We start from the raw sequence: 25,383 nt of genomic DNA, 5'->3' as shown, positions 1-25,383 counted from the left end.
CTTTGTTTTACACAAATGATCCTCTAATATGAGAGGTTTTTGATACATTTAAATGCATAGTCTGGTGAAAGGTTTAATAAGCATCTTATAATGCATATTTCATTGTTTCCCCTGCATCAAAGGGGGAAACAAATGACCAAAACCATCTATTTATGCCAAATTATTATCATTAAAATCAGCGCTGGCTCATAATTTCACATAAAATTCACTTTAAGAGCATGTTAACGAGATTAAAATCCAGGTTTTCACTGGCTGGAGGACTTTAAAACAGCAAGTCACCGATATATAAATCACAGTAGATGCAATTTTGCTTCAAATGCTGAAATCTGAGCAGTACGTAGATGTACCGAACTACCAAATCAGGCTACGGATCAGATCAGCAGGTAGGAAATACATCTGTTCAGCTCTCAGTTTTTAATTGTTTTTGTGCATTCTGTGTTTTACAGAGGAGATAAGTCTGATTCTGCCAGTCAGGGAGTGGCAGAGTGCAGCTGCTGATGCTCTGCTGACACCATGTGGCCGACCCCGGTAACTGCGCCTCTCTGCTTGGGGAGGCGCTGTTGTGTACAACAGCGCCCAAAGCAACATTCATCACCGGCAGACGTCCCCGCTCCTCTCCTGGTGAGCCACAATTGATGAACCATCAGCACGAGTTTCGTCACGTTCACTTTGTATTGACAAAGCGATCATGCATGCTCTTCTTCTGCGTTTCACGGCTTCCCCACTCGGAAGACAAATGGGGTGTCGGATGTGGTATTTTTCCCCCACCCTTGTGCTGGCGGGAGGGTCGGGGCTGTTTCTCTGCGGGGCAACGAGTGGCATCTTGAGCTCAGCTGGATGACGGTCAGTTTAAAAAAAGGGACATTTGCAGCTTTAATTAGCTTGAATATCTTATGACATTTAATCGTCTTGAAGACATTATCTTAGGATCTGGGATATTGTGATTTAAAGAGGAAATAGCACTCCACGTTTTAGGTTAGATTGTAATTTATTCATCCCGCAACGGGGAAATTCACTTGTCACAGCAGCAACAGGCATGAACAAGAAATTAAAAAAAAGAGAAAAAGTTAAGTGACCTAGTATAAATAATATTGCACATAGTGAAGTTGAAATAAATGAAATATAAAGAAAAATCCCTACATGAGTGGTGGATTATCATGTAAAAGTCTGACAGCTGCCGGGATGAAAGGAGGAAACGACTCAAAACGCCACGGAAAACAAGACTCTGAAACGTCCCAGAAGCTTCCATTTTTTTTTTTTTAATTAATTCTTCTACAGTATACAAATATTCACACACAAAATGTTCTCAAAAACCCCCCTAATGGTTTCGTAAACATTCGCTTCCTCCTCGCCTTTCAGGTCTGTCCTGCGCTTCCTTCATTGTGTGCTGCAGCGTCCACGACCCTCCGTTCTTCTTCTTTTGTTTGTTTTAAAAACAGGCCGCTCGATGCTCGGGTCTTCCCGACACGTCCTCCCTGCAGGCGGCGGCGGCGCCTCACACGTGTTTAAGCTGCTGCGGTGACAGCCAGGTCCAGGATGAGGGGGGGAAGCGGCCAGAAGTCACAGTGTGAAGCTCTTGACATCAGTGCGCTCGGTGCGGGCCCAGAGGTGAGGAGCGGGGCTGTATTGCGTGGGTCGGCTTCGAGCTTAGTGTGGGGGGGGGGGGGGGGCAAATATTCTGTAGTGTTCGTCTTTGAAAAGGCTGCCGCAGCTGAAATTAAAATAAACATTCCTGCATCCGTGAACATAGGACTCCACGAGGAAAAGTAGCCGATTCTGAGTCAAAAGAAGGGGGCGGGATGTTTAAAACGATACTCAGGATGCAGTTAATCAAGTTTTAAAGGGCAGCTAGAAAACAGATAAAGTGACCGACGTGGGTTCAGTCTGCAGGGAAATCCCACCGTTAAAGAACCTATTTAAAAACATCTATAAGAACATTATAATGTGATATATAAAATCCATAAACAGTGCCACCGAAGATGCATCAGGTCATTTTTGGCTCTATTGCTGCATCTTCGTCGCAGCTGCTCATGCATTCCTCGCGTCTACATCTTTATTCAACGAGTACTCTTTCCCTCAAAAACACCAGAAAAGCAGTAGTGCAACAAACTTTTTAGCAGATTTTTCTCTCTCTGTCTCGGTCTCTGAAGGAAATTACTCAAGTGCAGGAGGCAAGAACTCTTCACAGGAAAGAAAAACTTGGAGAAAGTCTGAACTCTTCTCTGGGCGTTCATTCGTTAGCTTTCTGTCACGACGCTGCACGCCGTGTGCTTTAAACTTCACCTTTTGAGCTTTTAACAGAGGCTTTAAAGCGACGTGTGAAGAGAAGAGTGAGCGGCCATGAGCTTTGAGCTTTCCTTGACACTTCCTTGACCTGTGCAGGTTTCCCTGTGAGGCAAATGAGAACTAAATAAAAAGGCATTATTGAAAAATAAGGCTAGCAGTCTGAGGAGCGTTTAAAAGCTCCCGGGACTGAGCTACATTCCATTTCTGAGGATAAAAAGAGAGAAAATTAAAGGTTTTTATCTTACAGTGACGTCTTTTTATCCATATTAGTGATTTAAAAAAAAAAAAAAAAACTTATTTTAGTTTTCTCTCTTTCTGTCACTCAAAAACACACTATATATCTCACTCTGCGGGTTTTATTTCTTCTTCTTAAATAAGCTTTTGATTTTAGAGGAGGACCGCTTGACTTTCTCGCCATTGTCGCTGGAGTCCTGGGAGGAGGTGCTCTGGAGCTTGTAATCCCTTCCCAGACTCCGGCCCTCTGAGTCCAGCGAGGTGAGGGACGGGTGGCGCCCCACGTTGGGCAGCATGCTCGCCGGCAGCTGGCCGTAGCTGTAGGACTTCTCCAGGATGCCGTTGTACAGGCTCTTCCCCGTCTGAGAGGCCACGCTTTGGGGTTCGGGCATGATGCGGGTGATGTCGGGCGAGCCTTTCTGTGCAAACTGGTGGTGCTCCAAGGCGGGGGAGGGCGAGGTGGAGGGCGGGCCGGAGGGCGTGGGAGGCAGAGGAGGGGGCGTGGAGTCTCTGAGACTGCCGCTGCTGCTGCTGCTGGGGGTGTGGGTGGAGGCGGGCAGCTCCTGGCTCTGGCTGAACAGCAGCAGCTCCTCGCGGGAAATCTTCCGGTAGGGGGTCTCCGGGCCCGGCGTGCAGGGGGAGTGCAGCTGCTTGCGGCCCAGGGACGAGTTGAGAGAGTCTGTGTCCGAGCCGCCCTCCTGGACCGAGTCTCTGATGAAGAAGAGAACAAAAGCCCCCGTTAGACAGAGAAGAAACACCCGGGAGGCGTGAGCATCAATTTCTTTAAAGATGAACTGAAACAAATGTTCATCTATCATTCAAATGAAATTTTTGTCTTTTTCTAAAACCATCAATCCAACTTGAACAAAATTTTCTGGGCATAACTTGTTAAAACGGCCATTTAAAAGTGTGAATTATGTGGCCACGTGAACGTGACGTCATAGGGTTGACTCCCTTTTTTGCTAGTATGGCTGGCTGCGAAAACAACATACATTTGATGGACTTATATCTCATAAAGGAACCAAAATTCTGATACAAACATCAGCAGGTCGAAAGAACACACCTCTAACATTATGTGGAAAAACTTTTGTTGAATTTAAGCCACACAAATCGATTTAGTATCTATATTGTAGAGGCTCTCTGCACCTCCCGTGTGGGTAATGGAAATGAAAGAAAGTTTTCGGCACAGGATCGGCGGCACAAAACAGCCATCGCTCCTACTACACGCTGATTATTATTAAGATGTTATCAATCAAATGACACAATAGTGTGTGTTTGCTGTGGTAAACTGGAAAAGATTTGAACATGCCGGTTTGGCAGATATGGCATTCTGCTGCGCTGTCTTTGACACGTTGAAACCTAACGAAGGGGCACTTTGAAATCCAGCTACTTAAAAAAAACGTATGTGATAATAACATGGTTTTAATGTAAGCTTAATAAACAATGGCGTGGATTAACGGGTCGGAGATCCTCCAGTGCGCGGCCCCAGTGCGGATCCACCGTGCTCTTGTCTTTGCCTTCTCCTTGTCAGCCTCAGTTCCAGTATTTTTTAGTTTGGGAAACATGTGCAGAGAGATGCCTTCAGTGAAGCTGCTATTTTTGCAGCCAACACCATTTGGCCCTCCAGCAACACAATATTTTCTGCCGTGCTTTGATGTCTTAGCCATAGACGCCGCCATTACAGTTAGACTACGAGAACTTCTGTGTCAACCCTATGACGTCACGCATAAAAAAAATGAATTCGCACAAAAAGACAAAATGTGGCTCCTTTTGAGCCCGTTTTAACACGACTTCCCGGATAAATTATTATCCAGACAATATCTAATTTTAATCGCAAGGCTTGGAACCTTTAGAATCAGCAGCAAAAACTGTGAAATTCCAACAATTAAAATTCGTTTCATAAGTCCTTTAACCTGGAAACACGACAGCAGAATTTCAGAGTTTTGATACATTTTTGCTCTAAATTCTCGATTAAAGTTATTCACTTTAACCATGTCATTTGGGATAAAACAGTCGGGTTAAAATAGTCACTATCACTAACAATTAATACTAAAGAAATGATGTACTTATACTATGGTAATAGTGTAATAACACTGTAATTACACTAATAACTACAGTAATAGTGTAATAACTAATACTAAAGAAATGATGTACTTATACTACTGTAAAAGTGTATTAAAAGTGTAACTACAGTAATGATGTACTTATATTAAAGTAAAAGTGTAATAACACTGTAATTACACTAATAACTACAGTAATAGTGTAATAACTAATACTAAAGAAATAGTGTACTTATACTGCAGTAATAGTTTAATAATAGTGTAATTACAGTGTTATTACACTATTACTGTCATTATTAGTGTAAAAACAAATTCCCAAGCAAACTGTGGGATATAACCCCTCCAGAGAGTCCTGGATCTGTCCCGCGGCGGCCTCCTGTTCTAAGCACCTCCCCTGGGAGGCGTCCTGACCAGATGGCCGAACCACCACAACTGGGGCAGCAACTCTCCCCTGACCACCTCCCACACCAGAGTTTAGTTTAGAGTCCCGGAAGCTGACAGCCCCGACGCCGCTCTAGTGTCAGATGACAGCTCATCAGCCGCTTCTGAACACCTCAGGACTTGGAATACGGCGTTTGTTATGGACAAACCCCCCCGCGGGCGTTGAAGTCGGCTACTCTGAACTGTCGCTGGGTGCATGAGCTCAGACACCAGAGGGAGCGAGAAGCCATCGTCTCGTCCACCTGGGAAAACTCAAACATTTGAGGGACAACGAGTAAGCCCTGCCCTGCCCGGCGGGTCCACAGGAGGGAACACATCAACAAAACCTCCAAAACAAAAGAAAAAACAGCTCACAGAACTAAACGCTTCTTAAACAACAACAATGGCCCAAAATAAAAAAACGCCTCCGAAAGCACAAGAAAACCTTAAAAGTTGTTGAGTTTTCTGTCATGTTCTGCCTTGGTAAAACCTTTTCTTTAGTGTTTTATAGTTATGTGACGGTGTGAGAATTAGCACTCATGCTAATACTGATACTCCCACCTCGACACGCGTGCCAACGGGAATGTTTATGGATCCTAAAACAGGAACTGAAGCTTGTTCCTGCTGTATTTAGAAGATTTAAAACAAACATTTATGACTTCATCCGTCAAAGTCATCACAGAAACATAAAAGACTTCCTTTCTTATGTCATTACGTGTCATTTCCTGTGTGATATTCATTTAATAAAAAACACAAATGGATAAGACCCACTCGTGCTCTCACAGCGTTTTTCTTTCGCTCTTAGTCATTTCTTCCTGCTTTGGCAGCAGAATCTTCTCTGCTTTTCGGTCCAATAAGATTAAAGCTCGTGATTGGGCAACTGATGGCAGCTCCACCCGTTTTACACGTTGATGCACCACGCTGATAAGCAGCCTCGTGTTGTTATGCATGAAAAATATAAGCGATTCATGTGGTATTTTAAACGTTAAAACAGTTTTATCCGTTTACTTCTGATCTAATCAGAGTGCAGAGCTGAATATTAAAGTGTCAGCTGGTTAATCTGTGTTTTATTGACCACCACTCCCCATTTATCAAACATTCGGTTAAGATAATGGCCTCTTTTTGAGCGTAGATTACCTACAGCTGCGTTAACGTTGTCATTAATGTATGCTAAATGTGGCTTTGGGGCATATTGGTGGAGATTTTGACCGATTGGTGATTTTTGGACCCATAGTTTGTCCTTAAGATTCCTGCAGCGTGAACAAAGCCTGAGACACTGATTAATAGACGTTGCCATTTAAGCCCGAGCTTAATCCATCAGTGTGAATGTCTGGATAAAACACCTGTAGGTCCAAAGCGTAAAACCATTCCGCGGCGTTCCGGCCTCGGCTACATACCCCCTCCTATCCGGGCTGAACAAGATATGTTCGTCGTCTGCCTCTGGGCGATAGGAGAGGCACGAGCCGGCCATGGAGAGCAGGTCCGGGTCCGGAGACATTAGCGAGGACTGTTGGGAGCTCAGCAGGCTCCGGCGGGAACGACACAGGCTGCTGTTGCGCGTCAGCGGTGGCCGGATCAACGTAGCTGCTGGGTGAAAAGACGAGGAAATTGGAGTATGTTTCAAGACACGCGGCACCTCTAAACACAAAGTTTAAAAGTCCTCTGAAACTCACTGGTGAACTGTGGAATGATGGGAGGTGTGTCCTCGTCCAGGTCGTCCACGCCGCCCGCGATGGGGTAGGGAGGGACCGAGACCCGCGGCATGACCACCCAGCTGTGGTCTGAGTAGAGGCTCGCCGTGAGGCTCGGCAGACCTGAATTATTGACGACAGGGAAGCCGCAGAGCTTCTCGATCTGCTGCCAGCGGTGGAGCCGCTCTCTCAGGCACGCCGTTACTTCTGACAGGGATTTCCTACGAATAAAAAAAAAAAAAAAAAGACACGGCTGAGCGAGGAGTGGCGGCTTTGCATCTAAATGACTCCGATATTGTTTAAAACTCCGTAAAAGTCCTCTTTACTTTGATTAGTCCGGGTTTACACCATCTTTTGGCCACCTGGTTCGGCACTGCAAACTAAAAATGTTACTTTGTTTCGGCTTTTATGTGCTCGAGTTATATCTTTGATTACTTTAGTGAAATCTCTGAGCTTTAAACAAAGAAGAACTGTAGTTTAAGTCATAATTTGAGTTAAAAATGGCCCATAAAGACTCATCCTGATTCGTATTCACACCTCCAGTCGCCTGATAATAAATCCTCCTTTCATGAAAAACTTCTTCTTCACGTGTTTGGGTTCATAAGCAGAAACTAACTAAAACTCTTTATATTAACTATTGAGGGTTTATCTCCGTCCTAGCATCGCTGCTCCCATAAAACACACATTTTTTAAAATCATACCCGCTCCATGCAACTCCACCCTGGCTCCTATCCTGTAGCAGCTCTTCTTCTATGGTGCTTGAGTAGTTTTCTGTTTGTAAAGTGAGTGTAAAGCTCACTGCAAAGGCATTTATTATAATTTAACCTTTAAGTGGTTTGTATCCACAGATGGAGTTTAAACTTATTTTCAGATGTTACTGAAAGCGTTCACTTGGCAAACTTTTAATTCACTTTAAATGCCGACACACTGAACTATGCTGCCACCTAGTGGCATAAACTGGTATCTACAAAGTCATATTCTTAGTAAAGTGTGAAATGTTTGAGTTGTGCTATAAGTTTCGGCTTAACAACACAGACAGTAGCCCTCTAAACTGACTCGTTAAACAAAACAGTTATTTTAAGACACTTAAAGCCACCAAAGCTCATGATTTGTGTGCTCATTGGTGTGTTTTCTTACTTTGCTTCTAGTATCTTGTGGTCCACCTCATCTAGAGATGAGCTGTGGGCAACGTGAAGGGTTCCAAACACAGAGCCTCTCTTCTTTTTTATTTTCTCTGCCTGGAAAAGAAATTAAAAAAAAAATAAAAGGTTACACTGGCCGGACGAATAAACTGCACCTCACATCCTGCAGAGTGCTCCGTAGGACCTGAATGTGTCGTCCTTCACTGATCAGAGTTAATCAGATAATTACGTTGAAGTTACTAAAACAATTAACAATTTCTGTCAAATTAGTAAAGAGTAACTTTGTTCGCCGTATTTTTATTTCTAAATCATAAGCGTGGGTCAAGAGATGGTCTGTAAACACAGAAAACACTGTCAAACATCATCAGTATACGTGGATCTTTATTATTATTATTTTATTATCCTAACATCTTGGTTCTGTTGAACGCTGGTATGTCACGACCTCCCACAGCTACCAGGCTGTCATTGTTGGAATAAAACCGTCATTTGTAACCTACATTTAAGTTCAGGTGCTAAGCAGCATGAGGCAGAACAGGAAGAACTAATGTATCTAGGTTTGATGCGAACGTGCACGTCATGGTGAGGATCTCAAGCTTTAGGCTCATTACAAAGAAAAATGAGCCATGGACAGTAAATACAACCTTTCACTATGTCATTATTCCTTCTTCAGGGTTGTTGGGTCACTCCCAAACAAGTTTAGAGAGCATTATTATATATTCCACAGACGGTTGTCAGGAGTGGACGTCCCAGAAAGGTCACCCCAAGGTCAAAAACCCAAAGAGCTACATCTCAGACTCTCTGGGCCTCAGTTAGCATGTTAAAGGTTAAAGTTCATGACAGCACAGTTAGAAAAAGACTGTACAAGTATGGCTTGTGTGGAAGGGCTGCAGGAGAAAGCCTCTTCTCTCTAAAAAGAACATGGCGGCACAGCTTAGGTTTGCAAAGCTGCATCTGAACAAACCACAAGACTTCTGGAACAATGTCCTTTGGACAGAGCAGAGCAAAGTGGAGATGTTTGCTCATAATGCACAGCAGCACGTTTGGAGGAAACCAAACACAGCACATCAGCACAAACACCTCACACCAGCTGTCAAGCACGGTGGTGGAGGGCTGATGATTTGGGCTGGTTCTGCAGCCACAGGACCTGGGCACCTCGCAGCCACTGAGTCCACCATGAACTCCTCTGGATACCAAAGTGTTCTAGAGCCTCAGATGTGAGGCCGTCTGTCCGACAGCTAAAGCTGAAACTGGCTCATCAGCAGGACAAAGATCCCAAACACAGCAGCAGATCTGTAGCAGAATGTTTTTGTTCTTTTTCGAGAACAGTCTCGGTATATCATAATATAAAAAATATATACAAGAATAGAAAATCTTGAAAAATTAAAACAATATATGTAAGAGTGAAACAGTTCCCCGGTGTGAAAAATGTAGAAAAAGAGGGGAGTTGTATAGAAAAGACCAACCAAAGATTGTCCCACTACAGCATGAAATATTGCACAATATTGTATTTTATCGTATGTTTCTAGGTTAGTATAGGTCTTAGATTAGCATAGGCTATTATGTGTATTACATGTTCAGTGTAGCTCTAGTAATTAGCGTTAAATGTATATTTTGTAGCATCCATATTGCCTATTTATTGTTAGAGTACTTATGTCATGTTACGGCATGTTATGTCTTGTAATGGTAGTTGCTGTACGGTGTGCTGTCCTTAGAATTTCAGTGCCCAGTCCGACTCTGTTGTTCTGTGTATCTGACAATAAAAGACTTAAACTTGAACTAGAATGTGTGAAAAAGGAAAAGAATCAAGGTGTTGCAACGGTCCAGTCAGAGTCCAGCCCTCAGCCTGACTGAGATGCTGTGGTGGCACCTTCAGAGAGCTGTGCAGAAACTAAAGCTGCAAACCTCAATGAGCTGAAGCAGCGCTGGAAAGAAGAGTGGGCCAAGATACCTCCATAACAACTTCTAATGCCATTCAGAAAATATTTACTTGTGGTTCTACAAGCTGTTGAATCATGAGATACGTTCAGTTTTTTAAGCTTTTGTTCGTGTGACTGTATTTACCTGTTGAGGACCAAATTATTTGTAAAATCCTGGAACTGAAAGGTTCTTTTAAACCTTTAATGGTAGTATTAATGACATCAAACTGATACATCAATACAAAAATGAACCAGAATGAGTCCAGCTGACTCGTCTCCGTGGCGTTACCTCATCTTTGGCGACGCACAGCTGAAACTCGGCGCTCTGTTTCTTGATGTTGTAGTACTGAACTTCCACCTCATGTGTGAGCTGGAGCCACATCTGCAGAGCTTCGGGCACCGAGCGCTCCGACTGAATCTCCTTCTCAGCTCGCTTGAGCGCCTTCCGCACCTAAACGGGAGGAAGGGGGAGGCATCACGATCCAGGTGCGGGAAGTTTGTCAAGTAAAAATGTTAAGCCTCTATTAAGCCCCATTGTACCGGCTTTTTGGCTGCAGTTCCACCAGAATTCCACTGGGGGCGTCGGTGGAGACCAGAATGAATGGGGCCCAATGGAGCTAGATGCTACAAATGGTCAGTTTCACCTAAGTCTCCTCAAGAGCGCTCAGATTTGAATGTAGTTTCTGAGAGCTCAACATGGGTTTCAAGTCAAAAATCTACTGAACGAGTACATGTATCCCTTTGATTTCTTACAGGTGTGCTTCTTGTTGTCCACCACGCGCTAGCATTGTGCTAATGACAGCTGGTCGACCAGAATTACGAGCAGAGGCACCGCTTGACGGCTGGCTCCATACCAAGCGACAACAGAATTAAGATGGACTTTTTCCGCTTATGTTACCACAGCCTAAGAACCTGTGATGTTACCACACATTCTCTCTTACTACAGCTCTTCCTTGAAAACGCTGCTGCCTTTGAGACCAACAACAAGCGGGATTGTTGCCGTAAAGCGGCATCTCCGGTCGTAAGCTATGTATGACGTCATATACACTTCAAATCCTTTTTTTAAGCAAATGAGTGGCTCTAAAAATCTAAAACTCAGCCATGGGTATTTTCTAAACATCCTCTTTCGAACACAACATTTGAATTACTAGAGAAAAAATTATATCTTGAGATAAGGGCACGCTAGGGCATATAGCTCCGTAGGACTCCATTCATTCTGGTCTCCAAAATTGAGCGCCCCACGTGGAAAAAGGGTGGAACTGCAACCAAAATCGCCTCGTTGGAAACCGGAAATGCACCGTGAGTGGCGTATCTGTCCTATTATAGAATCTGTGGTTCTACCTGTACGAGCTCTTCTTCTGCATATTTGAGCCTGCTGAGCTCACACTCGGCGCCCTCCCGCAGCTCTCGGAGCCTGTGAGCCTCCTTTTTGGCCCCGTTTATCTCGTCTCTCATCTTCTGCTCGAGGTTTTCCTTCTCCACGGCCACCGTCCGGTTCTCCTCCTGAGCCTTCTCCAGTCTGGGGGAGAAAGAGCAAGATGAGCACAAAACCAGATTTCAAACAATTCAAACGCCTGACATCTTGAATTCATTTGACACGCGCGTCCTACCGGGTCTGCAGATCTAAGAGGCTTTGCTCAGCATTTTGCAGGCTGTCCAAATCTTTCATCATCTGAGAGATGTGCACCTTGCTGGACTTGTTCTGCATGTAAGCAAACCAGCAGCCGCCGACCCCGATCACTATGGAAACCATCAGGACGAAGTCTTTCATCCAGTTATGCTGTGGGCCTGCAGGTGGAGAAAAGAAAGGCTTTACACATTTCAGAGTTTTTTTTAGGGTCATTAACAAGCAGGAGGTTGTGGGTTTAACTTACGGAGAGGAGGGCCGAAGAGGACGGCATCTAGCGCCTTTAAGTTTAACTTTTGTTTATGCCGCTGGTCTATTATCTTCAGCTGCATCGACATGAACGACGGTTCATTGGCCGCCATTCTGAAATGGAGAAAAATGAGCACATTTGCATCAAAAAGGATCAGAAAATGGTCTGTTAAGGGGAACAAAGGGGGGGGGGGGACTCTACAGCCTTAGAATGGCCATCTAAAATGGCTCCCATCAAGCGGGGGAAAACTGTAGCCTCTGGCCATGACATCACTTCATGAGTCAGCGCTGATCAGCTCTGTGGCGCAACATGAAACCCTTCAATAATCCGCCACCGACCCGTTACAGTCTAATCATTCAGTACATGCAGTCTGCAGCGTGTCACATTCCACATGTCCCACCAGAGTTTTTTTAGTCACGCCAGCCCTTATATAACAACTTCATCTTCACTGAGCTGCATGTGGGAGTGCTTCCCATCAGCCTATGATTCATTGCTGCTTACAATAAACTCTTATTCGGAGGCAGTCTACATGTTACACTGTGCGATGAAAAGAAAAACCTATAAATCCTGAGAATCTCTCCTAATTTAAGACGATGAATTATAACTTTTTTTTCTTTCTTCCTTCCTGCGTTGCCTTCCACAACCAGCAGAGGGCAGCAGTAAACAGAGCAAGAGAGTAAGAGTGTTGCTGTTTTACACACTTCACCTGCTGGCAAAACACAACAAAAGCATCTTGATGAGAGGCTACGTGTCCCATGAGAGAGTGAGCTGTCGTGTGAGCGTAATTACACACAGTTTGTGTTAATAAGAGGTGGCAGGACGACTCCTGGGACGGAAAACATGAACAGGGAGGTTGTTTGAGCTGTGCCGCACTAACCGAGGCAAAGTGTTCCCCGTGACCCGGAAGTCCCGGAAGTTCTTCTCGTACAGCGGCAGCTCCACCGACTCTTTGAGCCACTGCACCGTGTCCTCCGTGGTCCAGTTGTGGACTGCCGAAGGGGCAAAGATACAGATTAAAGGCTGGAAAACATTCAAATATATTCTTCATGTAAAGCAAAAGCACAGAGGTGCTGTCTGATAAGCATCAAAGAAAATGATTCTCATTATTTAGTGTCGTACGAGCAGCATTTAACCGTTACATCAGGCAGAGATGATGATCTGCTATTAAACACCAAATTAGCTACAGCGCAGAAAAAGAGAAACTGCGGTTTGATAGCAGGATACAGTTGGGTGTATTTTCTCAGCAAACACTTATGTGTTATCTTTGTGTGGTGTGACATGTCGCTGAGTGTTTCAGTTAGATCTGATAAAGCGAAAAGAGTTCAGACGAGCAGAAGTACCACAGAAACACGAATCAGGAAGCGGTATTTACATTTCTAATGAAAGAGTCGTTTTTTTTTTTTTTTTTATTGCTTCAGTGGCACTGGAGGTGTTTGTTTAAGCCATTTCTCAGGCTGTTAATCAACAGCTGACGTCAGGATAAAAGAAGGGACGGGGTGGGTAGAAGGAACGGAACAATTGTGAATACGGGGTGTGAATAATTCAACGTAAAAGTGGCCAAAAATGTCTCTGATCCAGCCCAGGATCTAGGAAATAGAGAAACATGTGTGTTACATACACTGAGAAGTCTGTTGTGACCGTTTTAAGTCTAAACTTTAGAATTAATATCATTATTTTATGTTTTATGAGTGTTTTACTCTATCAATGTATCTCAGTTCAATTTAAATTTTAATTAAAAACAGATTTTGGTCGATTCAACAATCGTCTTCCACGTCCTTTCTAATGTGAGGTTAAAACGAAAGGTTTGGACTCGTGTGAGTGCCAATAATTTCCATTTTTACGTGTTTCGGAGACGAAAGTTTTTGATTTTACTGATCCAGTTTCGTTTAAGACGACCTGAGTGGGCGGTTTAAGACCAAAAAGCATCAATATGTGACGAGCTGATGACCGTGGCTGTCTTGTGTTGGGTGGTAAGAAAGCACGAGATCTTGTTTTTAAACGTCTCACCGCCACAGATACGCCAGAGTGAGGAGCAAACTGGCATTTACAGCATGAAAATGACAGATTGGGGGTACGTGTTTGAAGATGCACCACGTTGGAGTGCGTGTCTTCTGAGGATGACTTAAAAGCAGAGGAGAGAGAATAACGACAGCTTTGTGAAGATCTAATTATAGCATTGGATCTATAAACCTGTATTTGCCGTTTGGAAGGGGAAGTCTTTATTCTGTTATTTAAATTTGCCCTGAAGCATCCTAATTTTACAATTGATACTGACAAACAAGTCTGTTTACTCACAAAAAGACACTACAGCCTATTTAGATTAAATGTCTAAGCAATAGATATCACAGTTTATTACTTAAATATGAATTTATTTGTATTACTAATGTGAATAGTATATTATATAGAATGCATGAGAATCAAAGGCAGAGACAGTGACTGTGCTTCACCTTCAGAGGTCTTCCAGCCCCTCCACAGCTCCTCCACGGTGATGTGCTGGTCTTCGCGGTGCAGGTTGCTGTGTTTGTTGGTTTGCTGCTGCTTCATGTCTTCTATGATGAACTGCAGCGGTAAAAGAGGAGAGACACGGCTGAGCTGCCAAAACTTTTCAGCAAACATCACAATATATAGAAATCTGGAGGAGGTACAGATGGCTGCGCTTGTGTGGCTCTGACGCAGAGCGCTGGAGAGAGTTGGCTTGGCCTAAAAAGTCTTGCTTTGGATCACACATGCACACACTTGCCTCCTCCTTTTAGGGGCTTCAAAAGGAGAAAGAGACCCGTGGCAGAGGCACTGCTTCCACCTGTGTGTGCATGTGTATGTGTTTTTAACTTCCGGCTGCTCTCCTTTGGTTGCTTAGAACTGAAAGCTCCTGCAGAGAAAGCCACAGCAAACAGACCCACTAAAGCACTGCCAGAATACCAGCAGCATTAACAAGGATCATGGCTGACTACCAAACACCTCAAAGCATTCATCCTGGAGCACCGCGAGTGTGTGTGTGTGTGTGTGTGTGTGTGTGGCCTAGGCATGAATAAAACCAAAGAACATCCGTTTAATTCATACATCCAACCTGTTCTTGATTACCAATTAGCCTTTGACAGTACTGCATCAGAGTGCTATTTTAACGCCTCCACTCGCGAAAATATTTTAATTGGCTTATCACTGACTTCACGTGTAGATTTAAACAGCAACCACTTCGATAAGCACCATATTGTGCCGTGTTTTGAAGGGTTTATATTTAGTTTTTAAATTCGTGTATCACATGTTCCTATTCATGTAGCTTTAAATATAGTAGCTAACCTAGAAAGCTGTGGTCCTAAACAATTTCCCTTGCGGGACCTGTTGATTTATCTACCCACGTATCTACCCATCTACCTACCCGTCTATATACCTACCTACCCACGTATCTTCCTACCTTCCCATGTATCTACCTACCTATCTACCCATCTACCTACCCGTCTATATACCTACCTACCCACGTATCTTCCTACCTACCCACATAACTACCTACCTACCCACGTATCTTCCTACCTTCCCACGTATCTACCTACCTATCTACCCATCTACCTACCTGTCTATATACCTACCCACGTATCTTCCTACCTTCCCACGTATCTACCTATCTACCTACCCGTCTATATACCTACCTACCCACGTATCTACCTACCTATCTACCCATCTACCTACCCATCTATATACCTACCTACCCACGTATCTTCCTACCTTCCCACATATCTACCTACCTATCTACCCATCTACCTACCCATCTATATACCTACCTACCCGTCTATCTTCCTATCTACCCACATAACTACCTACCTACCCACGTATCTTCCTACCTACCTCTTCTATTTACCTACCTACCCACGTATCTACCTACCCATCTTTCTACCTACCTACCCACGTATCTTCCTACCTTCCCACGTATCTACCTACCTTCCCACGTATCTACCTACCTATCTACCCATCTACCTACCCGTCTATATACCTACCTACCCACGTATCTTCCTACCCGTCTATATACCTACCTACCCACGTATCTTCCTACCTACCCACATAACTACCTACCTACCCACGTATCTTCCTACCTTCCCACGTATCTACCTACCTATCTACCCATCTACCTACCCGTCTATATACCTACCTACCCACGTATCTACCTACCTATCTACCCATCTACCTACCCATCTATATACCTACCTACCCACGTATCTTCCTACCTTCCCACATATCTACCTACCTATCTACCCATCTACCTACCCATCTATATACCTACCTACCCGTCTATCTTCCTATCTACCCACATAACTACCTACCTACCCACGTATCTTCCTACCTACCTCTTCTATTTACCTACCTACCCACGTATCTACCTACCCATCTTTCTACCTACCTACCCACGTATCTTCCTACCTTCCCACGTATCTACCTACCTATCTACCCATCTACCTACCCGTCTATATACCTACCTACCCACGTATCTTCCTACCTTCCCATGTATCTACCTACCTATCTACCCATCTACCTACCCGTCTATATACCTACCTACCCACGTATCTTCCTACCTTCCCATGTATCTACCTACCTATCTACCCATCTACCTATCCGTCTATATACCTACCTACCCACGTATCTACCTACCTATCTACCCATCTACCTACCCGTCTATATACCTACCTACCCACGTATCTTCCTACCTTCCCACGTATCTACCTACCTATCTACCCATCTATATACCTACCTACCCACGTATCTACCTACCTACCCACATAACTACCTACCTACCCACGTATCTACCTACCTATCTACCCACATAACTACCTACCTACCCACGTATCTTCCTACCTACCTCTTCTATTTACCTACCTACCCACGTATATTCCTACCTTCCCACGTATCTACCTACCCATCTTTCTACCTACCTACCCACGTATCTTCCTAACTACCCACCCCTTCTATCTCCCTACCCGTCTATATACCTACCTACACACATATCTACCTACCCTTCTATCTACCTACCTACCCCTTCTATCTTCCTGCCTACCCACGTATCTACCTACTTACCCATCTACCTACCTATGTGAGAGCAAAGTACACCAGTCACTGGAGTCACCAGAACTACAGATACAAGATTTCCTTTTTTGCTTTTCTGTTTATGAACACATCAAATAAACAAAAGATAAGATAACATGTTAGTTAGAAACATCAAGATGTGCCTTCTTTCTTTTTTGTAAGTGAGCAAGACCAGCTGTTACCCGCCCCTCTTCATGCTAAGCTAGGCCACTAAATTCCCATTAGTTCTAAGAGAAAAAGCTTGTTTCTAAAAAGTGGGATTAAAAAAAAATCGAAATCTATTTACTTTAACATATAACATACCTTTGGAAGTTTAAAGGCTAATCTTGTACGCTAACAGAAACAAGCAGGTCTGCAACTACCGGTAATTCAGAAACAAATAAAGAAAAGTTTAGCAAGTAAATTCACTGAGGAATTGAAAGTTTCCCCTTTTTTTTAACAAGTAAGAAGGTCAAGGTATTGTTTCTTGTGCTAGCATGTCATGTCTGCACGTCAGCAGCAAATAAAAGGTGCTAAAAAATTCCTCTTTTGACTCCGAGGCAGAAAACACAAAATAGGAAAAACCTAATCAGCAACTATGTGCTGTAGCTGCCTCTGAAGGCTTTTTGGCTTTCAATATGGACAAAAATCCAAGTTACAGATCAGTGAGTTTCATATTTGACTTGATGAGGATAAAACAGCAAACTCAGATTCTCTTGAAAGCTCTGGAAATTTCAGACAGATGTTGCCACCAATTTTTGATTGCACAAAGTTCCTTTGAAATAGCATTTTAAGACCCATCTTGAGCAACAATATTACTCATGACACAGATATGTCGACGTGGAAGTCGGCATCAGAAGCCTCACGTCTCTGGTGGCTGCTCAGAAAGCCGGAGCTAAAGAGTGCCGTGAGTTTGACATCGAGTACATAACAGCTGTCTGGTGTTGAGAGGCTGTCGGCTAGAAAATGTTTCCTTCTGTCACAGATGAAAAGAAATGATTTTACTGTCAAGAACTGTACGAATTCCCCCTGAGAGTCCAGTCTGGAACATCTAATCATGTGTATGCGTTTTCTAATCAGACGTTCGAGAGATGTGGGGAGTATGGAGGACTGAAACCGCCATAATCCGAAATATATAGAAAAATAAACAAGTTAAAATGATTAGAAATGTTGCTTAAATAAATACCAAAATAATTTAAGCTTAAATAAATTAATATTATGTAAAATAAACTCATTTTTCTGCTTTGATTTCAAACTGTATTAATTAAGCTCATGTTAACACTGCTACTTAATTTAAATTTTATGTTATTTTAATTGGAATTAATTAATTTAATTTGTTATTGTGTTATTTCCCCTTTCATGATCTATTTATTTCCTTCTATTTCCTTTCTATACCCGATGGTGCTAACAGATTTTGTATCTTTACAAAAAGATATCTGTCGCAGCTCTAGTGTTGTTAACACCCTGGTTAAGTACGGTGGCCCGGAAGGATGAAGGCTGAACGCTGCTCGCTTCCGTTGAGGCTTATGTGTTGTGTAGCGGTGACCCAGTTGTTAAGCGAGTTAAAGTGCTAAAATTTGGGAATTCAAGCCAAGAATTTAATGAGTTTAGGTCGTAACTCAACGTCCAAAATACATTTAGTTTTGATGATGGTGGTCGATAAAAAGCAAGAAAGAGAGAAACACTTTAGAACTGATACCTTCTCACAAAGTATAGTTGTATTAATCATCATTGCAATCGAAAAAGAGCGAATTATTCACACATATCAGAAGATATTTTATGACTCCCATTTGGATCTGAGAGACGGAGAGAGAGCCCTAGATTAACGAAAAGCTTTGCAAGGTGCTTTTCTTTTCTTTCAGAATGCAAATGCAAATGTGTTTTCTCACTGATGTAACACCAGGCAGCCATCTAAAGGAACAAAGTGCTCACTGAGTCAGTGCTGGAGCTCACATTGCATGCAGCTCCAGCCCAAACAAATGTCTGGTGAGGCCTTTAAAAAGAAAGGGAAAAACGTCCAAGGATATTTACCAAAACACACGGGCAAGAAGAGGAAAAAAAGGCAGATGAATTGGCTGCTATTCTCTCTGGTAACTTGATTTTAGGGCCTGAGAGGTTTGGATGGTTAGTAAGCAGATATGTTTTAATCTAATCTCAAGTTAAATCGAGTTAATCTGGAATGCAGACATTTTTATTTCTTCATTACAGAACTTAATATTTAAAATCCAACACCTAAGCATTTAATTACGACCAAATGGACGACGGATGAGTAAGGGGTTTGCACTAATCAGCTAAAAAAGGTTAAAAAAAAAAATACTGAATCGTCTATTTAAAAAGGTCACCAACTCGTTGAAGTGCTGCATCATGAAACCACCTGTGGGCAGCCCGTCAGAGCTGATTTGCATGTGGTGAAAGAAGCCATCGGGATGCTTTATGGAGCCATATAAAGGAAGCAGGGAGCCGCAAATGCACAGATAGGTCGCTATCTGGCCATCACAGCCACGTTATACAGCCTGCTGAAACACAGAGGGCCTCAACTTTCCCCGAGGATTGACCGTCAGTCCTGAGAAGACAATAATACGTCCACATGTTTCACACATGCACACAGAGGCCGAGCACAGCAGAGTGTGACGCAGACTGGGACAGACTCACACTTACACAGAAGCAAACAAAGACATATTTGTTCATATAAGATTCCAGTCTCAGGGGGAGCTGGCTGGCTTTGAGATCCCTCCCATGAGCATCTGCTCTTGTGACTCCGTTCACCTCGGACATCGACTTTATCAGTCAATCTGTGCACATTTAATGTGCTGAATATTAGAACCCCCACCGCTTATCTTTCACCGCACACCTGAGTGATGACACCTCCACTCAGCGACATTAATCATGGCGGTTAGGACAATGACTTTGAGTAATTGTTACCAATATGTCCTGGATTCGGGAGCACCTGAGAGCACAGATGATTTATCTGAGCAGTCCCACCTGTAAAACCACCATTCACCTTGTTCTGATCGGGTTCACTGAAGCTTGTTACTTTCTTGCATTACAATGTGCTCGGTTGTTAAAGACCATGTGACACGATATCTTGAATTTATCAGTACACATGGTTTAACATGGGCCAAAATAAGAAAACCTCTGTTTCATCGCCCAACGTCTCCATTTCTGCAAATCGCCTTCAGTGGGAGTCAGACAGTCCTCCCTGCCTCGCTTCAATGGTACCAAGAGGAGCATCCACGTCTTTCCTTTACTTCCAACCCCCGCCCCATATTCACTCAGACAGAGTGGGTACAGCTCTCTGCTCCTCGTTCTGTTAAAACCTAAAAGATAAAGACTGGTCTTTATAGCACGCCAGTAAAAATAAATAAATACATAAAGTTAAATATTTGTCTGTAAAACACACCTCACACAGAGCAATCTGAGAGTTCATTGATAAGTCTGTTACCCATCTAGGGTCTGTCGATTACGTATGAAGTTAAAAACCAGCTGTAACTGGTACCGCTAAAACACTAAGTTTAGTAAATCGCATGCTCCATCAACCTACCAATCTACCCACGTATCTACCTAACAACGTATCTACCTACCTAGCTACCCATCTACCTACCCACGTATCTACGTATGCTCCATCTCATTTGTTTATTCCACCCTCAAAGAGAAATGACACGATGTGGTTTAAAGGGGAGTTAAAACCTAGAATCATTTCTTGGTGACCTGGGGTCAACTGCTGCCACTTATGGTGCAAGAAGAATAACCATGTGGTGCAAATGAGCCACAAGATTAACACCACGAGCCCCACACTGTGTAGGTGTCTACACAGTGACCTTCAAAAGAAGGTCTGAGGAAAACAAAGACCAGGTGAAACCCTTCGTTGTTTTGTTCCCGAGTAATTTTCCTTCTGGCTGATTTTTTTGGGGGAGTGCTGTTCCCTTGCTTGTTTATGTAAGGGTGACCACATCCCTACCAGCAAAATGTGGCTACATGAGGGGTAACTTCTAAAATAACTAAAATAGTCTAACTTTTAATAATTACCACACTCAATAAAATATCAGTCAAGTTTCTGTCAATCATCTTTGGGTTTCAGGCCTAAAAAACACCCTGTAGTGTTAAAATAACTCATCAAAATGTAAACAATCGTCTCGATTTGCAGGTCGAGGGACACCTGATTATCCTATTTAAATATATGGATGGATTGGATCACAGTAACATCTATGGAAATTTCTCTGTTGTTGGTCCATGTACAATCACCACATGTAATCAGGAGAGTTGATGTGAGTGTATTCTGTCCACTTTGGTAAGAGGGCCAGCAGTTTAACGCAGCATCTGAGTTCGCTGCCTCCCGTCTGTAGCTCCAAGCAGACAAATGAAACCCTTCACAGGGGAGGAACATGTCCCAAAGCGCTAAACATACAGCAAGACACTAATAAAGACAGTGTTGTACAACTTCCCAAGAATAAATTCAAAGTTCATGTTCATGTCACGCTTTAAAATATGAAATCGCAATCATAAAATGAACGAGTTCAAGTTCATTTCTCTCTTTTTTAAGACATATTTAAGTGTGATGAAGTACTTTGAAGTACTTGAACATGGGTCCCATGGAAACTGAGCAGAAACATGCACATCTGTGCACTGATCTTATACAGTCAGGACACTCGATATAAAATAAAACACACATATTTTCAGTGCGTAGCCCACTTTGTTTGAACATTTTCACACGCCGTTAACGTGTTTTTAAAGTAGCAGAAGTCCAACAACATCAAATTAACACGATTTAAACAGATTCACTGCTAAACGTCACACACCTAAAATAAACTAAGACGACAGACCAGCAGATTAAATCATAATTAGCAGCAATGCCCGACACAGGTGAAGACAGAGTCGGTGCACAGCGCTCCGCATCAAGGCCAAAACAAAAATCTAATTTACATTACAGCCGCTCTCCCTCCACTTAATGCTGTTTTATTACATCCTTCAGATTCAGCTGTCCGGCTTCACTCCTTATCTGTCTTCTGACACCTCCACTCCTGGTGTTTCACATGTCTATAACTGCACATGTAAAGAAATTAAGAGAATCCAACTGCACGTGCACTCTGCAGCAATGTGGGTCTGCTGTGCAACAACCATCTGGATGGAGAACTAAAAGCATACTAAACAACAGTAAAAAGTCAAAATATAAAGTGTAATATTCTAACATTAAAACGGTTTTACACTCACCCTCCTGACTATTCAAAGCGTTCCACAATTTTGTATCTTAGCTAAAACTCGGCTCCTTGTGGTTTATTTCACTCATATTTTGGGGCTTTGGATTTTCATCTCAATTCCCTTTTAGTCTAGATCTTTGTTCCAGGTGTTTCCCTGATTAGTTAAACGTTTCCTTGTGTGTATTTCTACTACTTTGGGATCTGGTTTCCACCCATTCCTTACCTCTTTTCCTTGCCGACTGCCTTTTGGTGTAGCCTGACTTCTGGGGCTTTTCTCTTTTTTAAGTGTTTCAAGATAAAAAAGCCTGCATTCATTCAGAATTTATGTTGTAAATAAAATATCCCCTTGCAAGTTCCCTCTGGAACATTCCCAGACAAGTCCACAAACACCTTCGAGAACCTTCTTTTTATAGATATTCCACACCCCCGATGCTCTGTGAGCCTTCTCTAGTTTCCTCTGTTTACAGAGGTCAACACATAAGTAAGACATACTGTAAATACAGTACGTGGATGTAGCCTCGTTTTTCCCCACTCAGATGTTATTAACTTGTCAGGAACTAATAAAGCAGCACACAGCAGAAGCAGAACCGTCGTCCCTGCTCCGATGCCGTTCGAGTTCATGCAATTCAAGTGATGCAACACGATCCAGTCGAACGTCTTCTTGGCAGTCGGGCAGCTCTGCACCCCGAGACGAGGACGTGCACCTGCCGTCCCCAGCGACCGCGCTCAGCAACAGACCCCCGGCAAACGTCATTCAAAACCCCTGAGAGCGCCCAGCATCAGAGACATTTGGTGCAGGATTAGGCTCGAGTGGGTGAAGTTCCAAAAACGACTTCAGACGCTCGTTGAAGAAGATTAAAAACAGCGACTGCTTTGAAACTATCTGTGAACATCTTAAAGACGCCAAGTTTTTGATGTGAATGCATTCAAGCTGAAGAGACGGGGAGCGGAGAAAGCTTTGACTGTTTCATCTAAGAGCAGACAAACGCTCCCTCTCTCTGAGCAAAAACAAAAAAAAAATCATAAATACATGTGATTTCACGTACTTTTTAATGTCATACAAACACGTGTTACGCCCCATCCTTGGGAAAATGTTTCTGTTTGCTTCCCCAGAGCCATTTGTGTTCATCCGCTACTCTTCACGGTGAAAATGAACTCCAAAAGCAGCCAAAGCCTTTGCTCCTCAACGTCCTGAAGGATAACAGAGATATTCCACTTCCTTACCGGACCGACACTGCTCCAAAGCAGCTGCCAACATGTTTAAGCACAAATGTTGAGTGAAAACTGGATGAAGCAACAGGATTATAGTCATTTAGAAAAAGTTAAGGGGGAGTTTTAAAATAACTGGTCTGATCATTCTTGGCGTAGTTAAAGGTCAAATAGAGACAAAGGAAGGTCACATGTATGTAAGACAGCAGAAATACTTGTTTTTTTTCTTGCTTTAGCATGTAAACATGACTATAAGGACAGTTCTTAATGCTTTTATTTGGCATTTATTCTCTCGGTTCCTCTTCTTCCATTTCCCAGAGCTTGCGTACTGCTTGTTTTGAGCAACCAACAGTCAAAAAAAACAAAACAAATCCTTACTTATAAATATATAACGGACTAAATAAAAGGACTATAATAACTAGCTAGTCATATTTAAGAATGTGTATATCTCCCAGTGTATCTCTACTGTGGTTATTATGGTTTTAAATGAGTTAACATTAACATTTTTTATTTGGTTCATATATAGAACCTGAACGTTCTGTTGTTTATTTGCTCAGGACTTTGGTTCATTTACAGTCGTACTGGTTTGTTTGGCATTTGGTCGTCAGAACGGCAAAGAGACCATATTTGGAAATGAGGTTGTAGAGGAACTACAAGCACACTGATCAGAAAGGGTAAATTTAAACAGTGACACCATGATGTCGTGGGAAGAAACTTCATATTTCGTGAGAGAAGGGGACGTTTTTTTTTAAATCGTCTGAAGCCCGGGGGGCTTTGGAACCAGCACCTAGAAGCTGGAGGTTCGTATTCCATATTAAAGCACTTAAGCATCCGCCTCTGAAAGCAGAGAAAGATGTCACTTTTTTCTACCACTACAGACTTTGGTTTACCTTCTCTTTCTGGAAGTATTCAGCTTTTTAGCTGATAAATGCAACTGAAACTGTCTGCGTTTAGGTAGAAAAGATGCTAAAAGACAGGAGATGATTTAACCAATCCTATACATTAAAACAGTCACCTGAAACTCCTTAGATTCTCCTCTAAGAAAGACTCCTTTCACATGGTCACTGGCTACGTTTGTTATGTAAAATAACACAAGCTAAACTAAATGTTACACAGAATCAGTGGGGAAATTGTCCTTGGAAAGCATTTTGTGGGGGGAAAAGAAAACAGATGGATGAAGGATTTTCTCTTTTACTGTCTTATAAGGGTGAACTTGAACAAATCAGATGACAAAGAACTGTCAGCGGAGCCAGCTGGTGAATTAAAATCTTCACGAAGGAAGAACGAAAACATCTTTTCCACCAAAAAAAAAAAAAAAAAAAACCTTGAAAGCCTTCAAAAAAGCTTTGAATATAGTCCTTTTCACCCTTTATGTTTTGTGAAAAGCTATTTGTCAAAGTCACCGTGTAATTAAGATGATATCTTCCTGGCTGGAGTTCAGGAGCAGGAGTACACCTCCAGCACACCTGTTTGTAATGCTTTTCTGTGCTTTCCCTTCCTCCTTTTGGCCCGGCACGTTTTAAATGTTTCCCTGCTCCAACCCACCTGATTCAAATGAGGCGGCTTTCCTCAACAGCGTGTCCTCGATGAGGTTCAGCCCAACCCTGTTATTGATCTACAAATGAGGCGGGCGTGTTGAAGCAGAGAAACGGCTAAAACATGCCGGGCAGAGGGCCCCTGAGGACCAGATCTGAGGAACATTAGGGGGTTTTTCAAGCCTGCTCAGCTGCCAATGATCCCCACAGTGCAGCAGTTTCACTTTACTTCTCATCAACGCTTTAAACCAATGATTGGTTCTTACTTAACATCAACAGTTTATTACTAACAGCACAAAAATGCGTGTCATCGATACCACACATCCTGCACATGTGCCGTCGGTGTAACGTTCCAGCCAGGTGGCAACGCGGCTCCAGGGGTGACGAGGTCTGTCAACCGGAGGCCAGATGGGGTCTGACACCTCATAACCGTGCAACTCTTTGACTCATCGCTGCCAGGAAGTGTCCAAGATCGTGACAGTATTTACACGAGGCCAAGATGAAATCACTCAGGATTTTTGGGGCTGGTTAATCACTGGGAACCCGACGGGCCAATACATACGCATGTATGTTGTTCGTTGTGCTTGGTTCACATCAGGAAATTCTCCCTCTGATTAATTTATTAAATATAAGCCTGTTTTTAACGCTTCCCCTTCTTGTTTGGTGTCTTATGTGCCTAAATACAGCCGGAGAGATGACAGGAGACGGGTTTCCATTGCTGGTTGGTTTCCTTCAGAAGATGAGAAAAAGAAAACGGTGAATAGAAACA

The 25,383-nt window shown here is 43.0% G+C and overlaps 1 protein-coding gene across 4 annotated transcripts in view; it reads right to left on the bottom strand.

Moving 5' to 3' along the window:
* Window positions 1-1,064: 1,064 nt before the first annotated feature.
* Window positions 1,065-25,383, bottom strand: part of stim2b (stromal interaction molecule 2b) — a 51,585-nt gene continuing 27,266 nt past the window's right edge. For 3 of the 4 annotated variants that reach the window (XM_075451018.1, XM_075451019.1, XM_075451020.1), the window contains 10 exons: window positions 14,074-14,185; window positions 12,504-12,615; window positions 11,624-11,739; window positions 11,360-11,537; window positions 11,091-11,268; window positions 10,039-10,200; window positions 7,829-7,929; window positions 6,674-6,912; window positions 6,398-6,587; window positions 1,065-3,231 (listed from right to left, as the gene is read on the bottom strand). In XM_075451018.1, the coding sequence (XP_075307133.1) occupies window positions 2,643-3,231; window positions 6,398-6,587; window positions 6,674-6,912; window positions 7,829-7,929; window positions 10,039-10,200; window positions 11,091-11,268; window positions 11,360-11,537; window positions 11,624-11,739; window positions 12,504-12,615; window positions 14,074-14,185 (1,977 nt within the window). In that variant the 3' untranslated portion in view covers window positions 1,065-2,642. The remainder of the gene's footprint in view (window positions 3,232-6,397; window positions 6,588-6,673; window positions 6,913-7,828; window positions 7,930-10,038; window positions 10,201-11,090; window positions 11,269-11,359; window positions 11,538-11,623; window positions 11,740-12,503; window positions 12,616-14,073; window positions 14,186-25,383) is intronic. The other variant, XM_075451021.1, reaches the window with a different exon arrangement.

This window comes from Odontesthes bonariensis, chromosome 19 (genome assembly GCF_027942865.1).
Source record: "Odontesthes bonariensis isolate fOdoBon6 chromosome 19, fOdoBon6.hap1, whole genome shotgun sequence".
NCBI lineage: Eukaryota > Metazoa > Chordata > Actinopteri > Atheriniformes > Atherinopsidae > Odontesthes > Odontesthes bonariensis.
Note: the sequence above shows the minus strand (reverse complement) of the source record. Positions and strands in the feature narration are given on the sequence as shown.